The sequence below is a fragment of the Maniola jurtina genome, chromosome 19 (assembly GCF_905333055.1).
Source record: "Maniola jurtina chromosome 19, ilManJurt1.1, whole genome shotgun sequence".
NCBI lineage: Eukaryota > Metazoa > Arthropoda > Insecta > Lepidoptera > Nymphalidae > Maniola > Maniola jurtina.
In genome coordinates this window covers 766,567-780,716 of record NC_060047.1, presented here as the reverse complement: position 1 = coordinate 780,716, position 14,150 = coordinate 766,567, and the positions used below count along the sequence as shown (strand labels likewise).

Here is a 14,150-nt window from a genome sequence, read left to right as displayed (position 1 = left end):
TTCGGAATGCCGTTCCTTTACTTGTGCTTAAAGACCTACCCATCTGCCAAATTTCATGATTCTAGGTTTACGGGAAGTACCCTATAGGTTTATTGACAGACGGACAGACGGACAGACAGACCGACGTACAGACAGACAACAAAGAGTTCCATTTTTCCTTTTGAGTTACGGAACCTCAAAAATGACCGTAATTGAACCGTTTTGTTCGCGAGCTCCTCAATTATAATGATTACCAAAATTTAATTTCCATCACGGAAGCAATATTTCATACCTTCGAAACTGTCGAGTGGAGTTTTACACGAATCAATAATGTAGCCAGGCTTAACGGCCTCGCAATTAATGTCATTTGCGTTAACACCATCATCAATCTTGTTGACAACTTGTCATTTGTTGCAATGTGCTTTTACACGTCACTATCATTTTCCAGGTATATTAATTCGATATTTTGGACTTTAGGGCCTGTTTCGCAACCGTTCAACCTATTAAAATAATGAATTCATTTTGAGAGGCATCATGGCATATTATTGTAAATTGAATACTTGAAAAGAGCAAACGCCGAGTTTCTTGCTGGTTCTTCTCTGTAGGAACGGCATTCCGAACCAGTTGTAGATTATTTTGACGATTCAAAAGCACTTGTAAAAGTTTAATTGAATAAAAATATTTTGAATTTTAAATTTTAAATTTTAGAGATCCCAATACAAAAACTGTCATAACGTCATTCGATTGATAAACTTTGTCTAGCGGCAGGCCCTTAGTCGTTTCATATTATCCAGGAATATTAAATTAAAATCGTCCATGTCAAGCAAACTTAATTATTTGACATTTTATAGACAATTCACTTTTTCTTCTAAAAATCTCAAATTATTTAACCTACGAAGTATTATTTGAAAAACTTCGTTCAATTTTCTTAATTGCTGTAGGTAATTAAATAAAGCTATCCCAAAATTTGAAGTGTCGTCAAGAGAGCAATGTTTCCAAACCTAATTATTTTAAACTAGAGTTTTTCTGAATCAATAATGTAGCCGGGCTTAACGGCGTTACAATTAATGTCATTTGCGTTAAAACTTAACTTGTCATTTTGTTGCAATGTACTTTTACATGTCACTATTATTTCCCAGGTATATTCATGCAATATTATGGGCTTTTACTGCCAATATTAATAATCTGTCTATCTTAACCTGTTAGTTACTTAGCAATAATGTTATTGGTCAAACATGACTGTACAACTATTGGCAATGAATATCAACGTTGCTGTAACAACGTTTATTGAACCACAAATCCATACTAATATTATAAATACGAAAGTGTGTCTGTCTGTCTGTTTGCTACATTTTCACGGCCCAACTGCTGAACCGATTTTAATGTTTGGTACAGACTTGGGATACATCTCGGGGAAGGACATAGGCTACTTTTTATCCAGGAAAATCAAAGAGTTCCTACGGGATTTCATAAAACCGAACTGCAGGCGGGCGAAGCCGCGGGCATCCTCTAGTATTATCATATTATATTGGCAAAAATGTCTATCACACTAATATTATAAAGGTGAAAGTTTGTATGTGTGTGTGTGTGTGTGTGTTTGTTACTCCTTCACGCAAAAACTACTGGACGGATTTGGCTGAAATTCGGAATGGAGATAGATAATATCCTGGATTAGCACATAGGCTACTTTTTATCCCGGAAAACCAAAGAGTTCCCACGGGATTTCGAAAAACCTAAATCCACGCGGGCGAAGTCGCGGGCATCGGCTAGTGACTTATACATCTCAATTTGTGGTCTTCATAAATCAAACAAAGGTTATATTTTTAACACCTTCACCGTTATCGAGTCAATCTCCAAACATTAATTCAATATCACGAACAACAGATAGCGTGGGCCGAATATGATCTTTATCTATTTGAAGTATGTATTACGACCACCCGTACTCACTACCATTATGGTCTGATTTTCGTTTAAAATCAATTGCTTCAACTTTCAATTAAGTTTGAGACTCTATTGTTATAAATGAGGATATATTTTGAGATGGAATATTATTTTTGTTGTGCAACTTATAAGTGCAGTTGTGTGTACCATATCTTGACCATCATCAACATCATTCTCAACCGATAACGTCCACTGCTGGACATAGATCTTTTGTAGGGACTTTCACACGCCATGAGCTCGCTCATCGCCTTGTGCCGCCTGAATCCAGCGGCTTCCTTCGACTCTTGAGGTCGTCTGTCCACCAAGTGGAGTGCTCTTCCAACGCTACCCTTTCCGGTGCGGTCAATTTTTTTTTTTTTTTATATTAAAACATTTATTTTCTCTCCTTATACAAAACAATAATAATTATTATTAATTAGTTACTTATTCATTATTTAATTCATAATAAAAAAAATATAACAATATGTTACAAGTGAGGTATAGTCACTTACTGCCGAAATTATTAACCAATCTATCTTTAATCTATCGATAAGATATCGATATCAATATTTTTGTGACCATGATTGTTAATGCTCGGGCCACATTAAGTTTAACGTCAATGCCCAAAAACGCCATAATTATCGCAATAATCCCGCCAATAATCAACGCGTTAAACTGAGTTTGACTTAAACGGTTGACGTCTAATGCCAATTGAATTGGAATTAAAATCAACTTACGCCAAATGGCAATGTGAATGCCGTTGATCAAATTCTTCTTCTTCTTCTCTCCTCTCTGGGCTGGTTTCCGCACTTAAATTAAGTTGATCAAATTACCGCGTTGATCGTGGCTACGCCTACGGTTAACGGGAAACGCCATAAAAACGCGTTAAGCCGAAATTACGCTACGCATTTAGTGGCACGACATTAGTTTCGCGACATTATTAAGTGCACACTTGCACGTGTAAACGTCTAATTTCGTAATGCATGCATTACTTTCACGACACTAAAATATTTTCTTGCTCAACGCGATTTTTAGACGAAACTAGTGTCGTGCAACTAATTTCACAGTGTGAAAGTGGTGTTATAGCCGTCAAGGCAGTAAAAAGACCTTTATTCAATGGATTATACAAATAAACACTATACTGGGTCATCGTTAGATATTGCACAAGTGCTTCGTTTTAAAATTCATTGTCGATTGAAAATACGTAAAATATTTTTATTTCGATGAGCCTATGTTATGGAAACTTTCGAGCATCATCAAAAAGTTAAGAGGTGCTTCAACTTTTAACTGCTTTGCCATTTTTGTGTCCAAATATTTTAAATCTATACTAATAAATAAAATTGGAGTGTCTGTCTGTAATTTCGAAATAACTACCTCATATTAAGCTCATATGGTTATTTGAACGATACCATAACTGAATCACACGTTTTTAAAATTTTTGTCTGTCTGTCTGTCTGTCTGTCTGTCTGTTTGAAAAGGCTAATCTTTGGAACGGCTGAACCGATTTTGACGGGACTTTCACAGGCAAGTAGAGGATTGACAGAGAGCGTAAAATAGGCTACTTTTTTAACCGACTTTTAAAAAGAGAGTTGTGTTTTTCTACCTATGTACACCGAAATCTCCGAGATTTCTGAACCGATTTGCGTCATTTCTTTTTTAATCGATAGAGGAACTTTGCGACATTGTTTCATAAAAAATTTGGAGTCCAACTCCTCAATCCTGATGCTGCAGGGGATCTGACCAATCCACGCTGGCGAAGCTGCGGGCATCAGCTAGTATGAAAATAAAATTCGTTCGTTACGAAATTTATAAAACTACTAGCCGATGCCCGCGACTTCGCCCGCGTGGATTTAGATTTTTTGAAATCCCGCGGGAACTCTTTGATTTTCCGGGATAAATAGTAGCCTATGTGCTAATCTAGGATATTATCTATCTCCATTCCAAATTTCAGCCAAATCCGTGCAGTAGTTTTAGCGTGAAGGAGTAACAAACATACATACATACACACACACACACACACATACAAACTTTCGCCTTTATAATATTAGTGTGATGCATAGTCTACTAAGTTAAATACAAGCGAAATTGAGTAGAAAGATTAACTTTTACAATAATTTAGGTAGGTATATCAAATACATATTTAATTATTTACTTATTTACTTATTTAATTATGTACTGTGTAAAATCATGCATAAATGATATTGAGTTGTGTTGTAAATGATAAGTAAATATTTTTATATCTATGTATAATCGAATATTGTAGCCCTTATATTCAGCGGAATTTCTTATTTTGTATAATTTTTATTTAATGTAATAAGCGGTGATATCCTAGTGGTTAAGATTCCGGTTTGCTATTCAACAAGTCCTAGGTTTGGTCTCGGGTAGGATCTATTACTAAATTTGGAGTTATTTGCTTTCCAAGCATGATTTATATAATAATAATAATAATAAAAACCTTTTATTCAGCCAAATTTACAAATACAGACAGGTAGGGTGTCGTAGTCCCTGGAGAACCAAGGAGCCGACCAGTGTCCATGCTCCCTGGTTCCCCAAGACCCAGGCACCCACTTCTTAATACTAGCTTAATGTCTATCTTGGCCGAACGGGGCGCTGCCTCAGCTTATTGCTGCAGTCGGTCGACTGCAGCGCTGATTTTCGGGCATGGCCCCCAAGTGAATATCACGGGCCGATCGGGAGCGCGAACATACCGTGCCTCTTTTATATTGACATATGCCAAGTTACTTGGTGCTCTTTTGGTAGTAAATTGTTGTTAAATCTATTGAATATTATACATTTATATCTAATATGTCTACTTAACTATCTATTTTAACTATCTACATATATAATAAAATTATCCACTATCTATTTATAAGTCGCTAGGCGTTGTCCTGTAAAATTTGAAAAAAAAAAAAAAAAATTAGATGTCCAAAAATGCTGTGTTACCTCTTACAACTGTTTCTGTCTTTCTAGTAAAATTTTTTTTATGGTTTGTTTAAAAGAGTATAACGATTTCGCTAAACGGGCTGGGGGAGGCAAGTCATTCCAAATTTTACAGGCTGCATACTTAAATATATAACACTCTTTTACAACTAGAAAAACAAATCATGAGGAAACCTATATGCCTTAGAGTTTGTAATGTTCTCAAAGGTGTGAGAAGTTTGCCAATCCGTTGTTACATTGATATATAACTATAATATATAGCTACAGTGGTAACTTTTTAAGATTTGAAAAGAGTAACTGATGAGTTTATTTTCATCCCTTATTCATAGAATCTGCTTTCCATACCAGGAGCACTATACCAGACGTAGCATTAAGATACACTAGTTTTTTACATTTAAAACGAGCAGATGGGTCACCTGATGTTAAGTGACTACCGCCACCAACATTTGCAACACCAAAGGAACCACCAATCATTTCCGGCTTTTCAGAAACTTGTTTTTCCTCTCGAATAACTCCATGTTGTTGTTTTGAATGTAAGAAACATAGTTCAGAACATTGGCCATGTCGGGGAAATCCATGAATGTAGATAATGTAAATGTGTTAAAGTGTAATGAATGTAATGTAATCCTACATGAAATTTTGAATTTTGTTTTTCTGTTAACAGGTAGACCGCGGCCAAGAGTGACATGGTACCTCGAGAACGTAGTAATTGATGACTCCTACGACCAACGAGAAGACGGACTCACAGTCAACACCCTAACGTTTCCCAACGTTGGACGACAGCACCTCAACGCCAGACTCGTGTGTCAAGCCTCCAATACGAATTTAGCTACGCCAGAAACTAAAGTACTTATATTAGATATTAATTGTAAGTATTCCCAAATTACACATTACTAGCTTATTCCCGCGACTTTGTCCGCGTGGGCTAGACGAATTCCGAACCGCTATTTTACCTCCTTAGAGGTCAATCAAAAATCCTTTCTTAGCGGATGCTTACGTCATAATAGCTATGTTGTGCTAACACCATATAGCGTGGAATAAGGACTACAAGAAGAAGTTGGCTTACTAATCGAGTAGCTTAGAAGATAGCACTTTTAAATATACCGACCCGCTAAAATTGAATCTATACTTACTAATAAATAAAATTAAAGTGTCTGTCTGTTTGAACGGGCTAATCTCCGGAATGGCTAAAGCTATTTTGACGGGACTTTCACAGACAAGTAGAAGATTAACCAAGGAGTAACATAGGCTACTTTTTTAACCGAGTTTGAAAAATGGAGGATTTGTGTTTTTCTACCTATGTACACTGATATCTCCGAGATTTCCGAACCGATTTGCGTATTTTTTTTTTAAAATCGATAATTGAACTTTGCGACATTGTTCCATAAAAAATTTGGATTCCAACTTTTCAATTCTGATGCTGCAGGGGATCTGACCGATCCACGCGGGCGAAGCTGCGGGCATCATCTAGTTAAAAATAAGTACAATGAAAGTACGCAAATATTACAAAGCAAGTACTGAAACACGTGTTTCAGCATTTTACCAAAATACTATCACTGGGGAATGAAACGGTATAACAAAACTGACTTGATGAACAAAATATTTTGTAATTTGAAATCCCAACAGTATGGAGATCAAGCCTTTGTATGAATGAAAGATTTTTTCTCGTACAATAACTATACTATATTTCTAACTTGATAATGCTCGTGCCTTCTTTCACGTGGATTTAGATTTCTTAAAAACACCGTGGAAACTCTTTGATTATCCGGGGTAAAAAGGAGCCTATGTCCTTTCCCGGGATGTACCTTTCGTCAAAATCGGTTAAAAGGATGAGCCATGAAAAGTTAGCAGACAGACAGACACACTTTCGTATTTATAATATTAGTATAGATGACAAAGCAAAACGGTTTAAAACTGTGCTAAAATTAAGTCCAAGGTTCATCATTTCGATCACTGAATACAAACTTGAATTCATTTTTCGCGCAAAACGGTTTGAAATTGTGCTAAAATTGAGTTGATTTCGATCAAAACTGTACAATTAAGTGTAAAGTTTTAACAGTTTTCATTCAGTTTTTGTCCTCCTGTAAAATTTTATGTACACCGTTTTCTAGCTCCTCAAATAATATACAGTCAACTGATATCAAATAAAAATAAATACATATGACAAACTATGAGCGTCCCATTTCCTTTATAGGAAGCGACATTAAAGCAGAAGTACCAACTACCATCCAAACGAAATTTCTATAAATTCAATACGCAAACGTGGAGAGTAAATATTCTCTGCTCCCAAAATGTTATAGCCAGAGAGTTGGTAGAAATTTCTTTTTGGTGGGATAAGCGCAGATCCATCGTTATAAGGCATTACGCCTTAATAGACTTGTGACGTCATACTTTCACGGTCGGCTTTAAAGTTGTAAATATAATGCATCAAAATCGGTTTAGTAGTTAAGAGTGTAGTTAATGTGACACTGGAATGTGCAAACCAAGATACATTTTGTAATTTTTGTGAATGAAAAAAATAACATTTTACAGGTTTTATAATTTACAAGTATGTATTCCACGGCTTTGTCCATGGGGAACTATACACTGTACCTAATCTTGCGTCATATATTTGTAAACATCTTTGTAGGAATGCACTATGTCAATCATGACTGAGTTCATTCTCCAACTCGCACTTGGCCGATTTTCGGGTTATGTGCCCACAACCTTTTATGAGGTCTGGATTCGCACCTGGAGTGGGAACAGTGTAGAGTGTAGACATAGCTGATTTTATTTTGAAAATTTTCAAAGTTGAAAAAGTTAAAGTTAGAACTTAGTAATCAGATTAATTTTAGAAAATAATTTATACAAAAAAAAAAGCTATTTGCCAGAGCTCTGAATATGAAATTCACAAAATATAATACCTATTATCCCAGTGGATTAATTTTTGTCATCAGCTCCCTGTCTATGATTGTACACGAAGCGATACAAAACAACGAACATGGAACAATAAACCTCATTTCTTCCGCAGTGAAACCGATCACCGTGAGCATATTGACCAAGGAGAAGCAAGTATCAGCAGACAAAAGGTACGAAGTCGAATGCAAGACCACGGGGTCGCGGCCCGAAGCCACTGTCACTTGGTGGAAGAACAATAGACAACTGAAGCGGATGGCGAAAAACGTACGTCCTTTGTCCCCCCATGATCCTTTTGTCCTTTATGTCCTTTAATTAATAGATTCTTTTCAAGTTTGTCCCCGCCATAATGACTGTGTCCGCCATTCTTTCGGCTGTCGTATTTTTTTTTGTGAGACATTATTTTCGTATCTGTTTTGTTTTTCGCCTTTATGGTCTATAATTATGCGGTTGTATTCGGTTCTTTGATGGGGTTGGTTATTACTATTGTTATTGTTTTCCATTCCATCAGCCTGAATACGTCCACCGCTGGACATAGACCTTCCCAAGAGTTAGGCCTATGTCCAGTAGCAATAAAAAATACTGTGTAGCAGTTGACCTATTATAATAAATAAAAAAAAATTGAAATTATAGCCTTGCATTAAAAAAATTACGTTAAATATTCAAGGTTCAGCCGAGTAGAAAAAGTATTAACTTGTAAAAGAGTGGACGAAGAAGGAGTAAAGAAAACATTTATAACCCTTAAGTTGTAGAAAATAATACTTGCTTTTCAATATTATTATCTAGAAGTTTGTTATTCGAACAAAGGAAATTTTAGAGGTAGGTATTTTGTTTCTGTTTATCTCGTCAGTTTCCTCAAACGCCATGTTTATTATATTTCGTAAGCCTCTTATCGCAAATTTTGGAAAAACTCATTCCACTTTTCTAACAAGCGAGAAATAATTGCCTATTATATGTATTATTCCAATTAAATTTCCTCAAATGTACAGGGCCGAATTAATCAGGCCCCCTAGGCAATACACGTCATGGCCCCTGGCACATACCCTGGCCCTTTACCCTTTTCTTACCTCCTAAAATATATATTTTTTTCTACTACAGTGCAATTTTAAGAATTTCGTTACAGAGTAGTGATTGATATCTAATGGCCACCTAACTTTTAACCCCCGGCCCAAAAAAGGGTTGTTTTAAGTTTGACTGTGTATCTGTTTGTGGCATCGTAGCTCCTAGCAGGCTAGTGAATTATAATATCTACTTCGCCTGTACATCGTAGTCTAGACTACTGTCGCATTAGCCCTTGGGCCAACATTTGTGAAGTCTGTCATGTATTCACACAGTTCTCGGAGAACAACGAGACGCTCAGCGTGTTAAGCTTGGTGCCAAGCGTGGAAGACGACGGCAAATATTTGACTTGCCGCGCTGAGAACAAGCACATCCCAGACTCCGCGATAGAGGACAAGTGGAGACTCAACGTGCATTGTGAGTGTAGACATTACTTTATTTGCTCGGACAATTTCTAACTCGCTTTTGTTTAAATTTCATATCCCTATTTAGTCTCATTCTTGTCCCACGCTATGTGTGGTTAGTAAAGAACAAAAATTATTCTCAACTTTTTTAAATACTGAACTGAATGATGCCTGCGAATTCGTCTGCGTGGATTAAAGTTATCAAAAATCCCGTGGGAAATCTTTGATTTTCCGGGATACAAAGTTGCCTATGTCAATTTCCGGACCTCTGTACTCATATAAACAGATGGGTCTTTAAGGAACAAATAGTAGCGTATGTCCATCCCCGTGATGTAAGCTAAATCTGTACCAAATTTCAACAAAATCTGTTAAACTATTGGGCCGTGATAAGCTAGCAGAGAGACAAACAGACAGACAGACACACTTTCGCATTTATAATATTAGTATGGATGGATATGGATTTTGTTGTCATCAACAATTGCCAGTTTAGTCATATACGGTATAGTCTATTACGGCATTTTTCTTTTTGTATCAGCAACGCAATATATACCAAAGATCCCAAGAGGCGTGAAGGATTTTAATAAATCCTTCACTGTGGCATGCAGGTTGTAAATTTATTTCGTTGCTTACAAGATACTTGAACTCTTCATTATTCAAGAATCAAAAACCAAAGTGGTACAGTAAAAATGTTTTTAAAAAGGTGAACATTTATTTCACCTTTTTAAAATTTTTGTTACCAAGGTGATCTTGGTAACAAAAGTCGGAACCTATGAGTTTAATAAATTCTAACATAGTTTTCTATGAACAGATATGTTTTAACTTGTGATTCAATCATGATTAAACATCAAGATCACAATATTATGATTAGATTATGAAAAAATGTAACAACTTTAGTAACTTTATGGGGCTTTTGGATTATCCATATCCATACTAACTTAAAACTGTGCTAATATTATAAATGCGAAAGTGTGTCTGTCTGTTTGCTATCTTTTCATGGCCCAACAGTTTAACCGATTTTAATGAACTTTGGTACACAGTTATGTTACATCCTGGGGACCGACATAGGCTTTTTATCTTGGCATATCGAAGAGTTCCCTTTCGAAAATCGATGATATACTTTATACTTATGTTATTTTTATTTTTGTTCTAGATGTTCCTATCGTGGACCTCAAGATGGGCTCCAACTTAAACCCTGATGAGATAAAGGAAGGCGACGATGTATACTTCGAGTGCACGGTCAAAGCCAATCCGAAGACACATAGACTTGTTTGGTTTCATGATGTAAGTAATATCATTATCATCATCATCATCATCATCAGCCTGTGGGTGTCCACAGTTGGACATAGGCCTTCCCTAAAGAGCGCCACCACACCCAGTCCTCAGCCTTCCTCATCCAGCCACCTTCTGCCAACCTCTTTATATCGTCGGTCCATCGTGCTGGAGGGCGTCCGTTACTACGCTTGCTTATACGCGGTTTCCAGTCAAGGACTTTCCGGCTCCAACGGCTATCGTCTCTATGACAGACATGTACTACTCACTGCCACTTCAGCTTGCTAATAGTTTGAGCTATGTCAGTGACCTTGGTTCTCATGCGGATCTCCTGATTTCGGATCTTAAGAGGGCTCTCTCCGTCACTCGTTTCATACAATCGTAGTTCCAATTTCATTTGAATATTAAGCAACCAAAGTCCATGAAATTTTGCAAACATATATCTAATAATAATATCTAGTAATATATCTAATAAAAAGTAATACGTAAGTAACTAATATACCTCCTACTATAGGCATAACGCAATGAGTAGGTTCCTGCGGTAGTTTTTTAGGGTTCTTTATATTCTTCTCTGTGACTCTTCCATTCCACGTGACATTGGCGAAGTGCGTTGTGCTCGTATAGGAGTAATAAAAGCCATAGAGCAAATTAAGATGAAGAAGAAGAACATAAAATCAAGTGATATTTTAGTTTTAAACTATGAATGAAGTTATCACTCTAACAAATAAATACAATTCTTATTTTCTGAGAATATCCGTCCGTACTAATTAATTTGTTAGAGTTTACCAATTAAAAGTTTTAATATTCTTACCATGAGCTGCTATCCCGTTGGTCTCGTTGAGAGATAAGTTTTTCCTTCCAAATATAATTAGTCTTGATGACGATTGCTAAGGACTTATTAGCAGACTTCAGAAACTTTTGCAGATGATAAGTCCTTTGACGCTATCATAATTATTGCGGTATTATGGAGATTATTATCTTATTTCTATCTTTATAAGGAGAAATGATATTTCCATTTGCAAATAGTGTAGGTTGATTTTTCCATCTTTATTTATAACTATGTAGATATTATTTCTGTTAATTAAACGAGATGACGTACAGCACGTATTTTTAACCCCTGACCCAAAAAAAGGGTTGTTATAAGTTTGACGTGTGTATCTGTGTAGCTGTCTGTAGCATCGTAGCTCCTAAAGTAATGAACTAATTTTAATTTAGTTTTTTTTTTGTTTGAAAGGTGGTGATATAAATTGAAAATTTATAACACCCCCGACAAGTGAAGGTTACAGTAACAAGCCACCTTTCAAACAAATAACCTAAATTAAAATCGGTTCATTAGTTTAGGAGCTACGATGCCACAGACAGATACACAGATACAAACGTCAAACTTATAACACCCCTCTTTTTGGATCGGGGGTTAAAAAATAGAAAATATTTATCCTTTATCGTCTCGTTACGTCATTGATCGCTTTCCGTGGAGCGTGACGTTAATAATGAATTATGTTAACTATTAAAATATAAAAATCATGATTTGTATTTACCTATCACATAATTTTATTAGGTAGTACTGGTATCTTTAAAACTAGAGCAGATAAGCCTTCTAGAAGCTAAATTCCTGTAATTCTTTTTCATTCGTATCATGTAGCTTTATCATTATCTTTATCTTTATTATTATTATCTTGACAATACAGTATTTACAGACTTTAGTGTGAGGCCCTGCCTCCTGATGAAGTGAAAACTGTGTTTCATTAGTTATTACTTTATCCAGAACACAGAGATCTTCCACAACGAAGCTGCGGGGGTCATCCTCAGCGCCCAGAGCCTGGTCCTGCAGAGTGTCACCAGGGCTGCCGCAGGCGACTACACTTGTATGGCTGCAAACAGTGAAGGCAAAGGCACTAGCAACCCTGTATCTTTGTTAGTACGATGTAAGTACATATTTTTACTAGATAATACCCGCAACTTCATCCGCGTGGATTAAGATTTTTTAAATCCAATAGATTATCTTTGACTTTCCGTTGTAAAAAACGAAATTAAAATCGGTTCATTCGTTTAGACGCTACGATGCCACAAACAGATACACAGATACACACGTCAAACTTATAACACCCCTCCGTTGGGTCAAGTAACACCCCCGACAAGTGAAGGTTTACAGTAACTAGAAGGAGCTGATAACTTTTAAACGGCTGAACCGATTTTCTTGGATTATAGCTAAGAACACTCTCGATCCAGCCACCTTTCAAAAAAAAAATACTAAATTAAAATCGGTTCATTAGTTTAGGCGCTACGATGCCACAGACAGATACACAGATACACGTGTCAATCTTATAACACCCCTCTTTTTGGGTCGGGGGTTAAAGAGCGCTGTTATTAATCTGAAATACGGGCCATGAATATTCCATAACACTGATAATAATATTATAACGAAAATGCAATCGAGTTAAAAGTACATCTACACAGGTGTCATTTATAATCGTATAATAGTAAAGTATATATGCACTGGTGTCATTTATACACGTATAATAGTAAAGTATATATGCACGGGTGTCATTTATACACGTATAATAGGAAAGTGCAGTACCACGGACGTGTAATTCCGCCATTGGCGAGCCTCCAACAAAAGCCAGGCCATTGTGAGATTATTCCTATGCATTCAGTACTTCACTTGACTAGCGCCAGATGCTCTGATAAATAAATAGCTTTCGAATCTTTGGCGTAATTCGCTTCAGAGACCAGTCTATTATGGACTAAGCCACTAAAATACAGAATGTAACCAGAACGCAAGCAAAAACTCAGCGTTTTTAACCCCCGACCAAAAAAGAGGGGTGTTATAAGTTTGACGTGTGTATCTGTGTATCTGTCTGTGGCATCGTAGCTCCTAAACTAATGAACCGATTTTAATTTAGTTTTTTTTTGTTTGAAAGGTGGCTTGATCGAGAGTGTTCTTAGCTATAAACCAATAAAATCGGTTCAGCCGTTTGAAAGTTATCAGCTCTTTTCTAGTTACTGTAACCTTCAATTGTCGGGGGTGTTATATATTTTTAATTTACACATGTTTCGTTAATGAAAAGTCTTCAAATGCCTTTCCAGCTTTAAATATCAATAAGTATCTATGGAGATAAATAACAAAATTCCGTCATACTTGTACAAATAAACAACATTTTGGGACGGATATGCAAATATTTCAACCCACATTCAGTGGGAAATTGTTTGGACCCCTGATCTTCCTCAGAGAGCTTTATATTACCAGCTTTTAGCGTCCCAGATATATCGGTTGTAAAATTTTACAGCGCCCTTTGGGGGAGCGACCTAAAACGATTATTGCGAAATATTATGAACAGGCGCCATCTTGTGCGAATCGATATTACGAATCATACTCGTATTCTGTATCAGAATTGCTGCTATTGAAATAACTATGAATAAAAATTTTATTCCCACCCAATTGAGAACGGTTATTTCATACAGTTTTTTGCATTATGGCAAAAAAATTGTTTTGCAATTGAAAATAAAGTTCTTTGCTTTCATAGTAAAACTTGCTAACCTTATCTAATTACTGTACAAATCATGTATGCGTGAAATACTAGCTGCATTTCTGCGCTCGACAGCCAGGCTGATTCTTTGCGCAACAAATGAGCCAGCCCTTCTATCACTAGACGAGGCTATAAACCGCGGTGAAATGCCTCGTAA

General features: G+C 36.4%; 1 protein-coding gene across 1 annotated transcript in view; it reads left to right on the top strand.

The window, feature by feature from the left end:
- LOC123875350 (hemicentin-1-like) overlaps window positions 1–14,150 on the top strand; it is a 293,979-nt gene that overhangs the window by 264,905 nt on the left and 14,924 nt on the right. Inside the window, exons 8-12 of the mRNA XM_045921127.1 lie at window positions 5,504–5,707; window positions 7,850–8,001; window positions 9,069–9,210; window positions 10,348–10,478; window positions 12,232–12,391. Coding sequence (XP_045777083.1) covers window positions 5,504–5,707; window positions 7,850–8,001; window positions 9,069–9,210; window positions 10,348–10,478; window positions 12,232–12,391 — 789 coding nt within the window. The remainder of the gene's footprint in view (window positions 1–5,503; window positions 5,708–7,849; window positions 8,002–9,068; window positions 9,211–10,347; window positions 10,479–12,231; window positions 12,392–14,150) is intronic.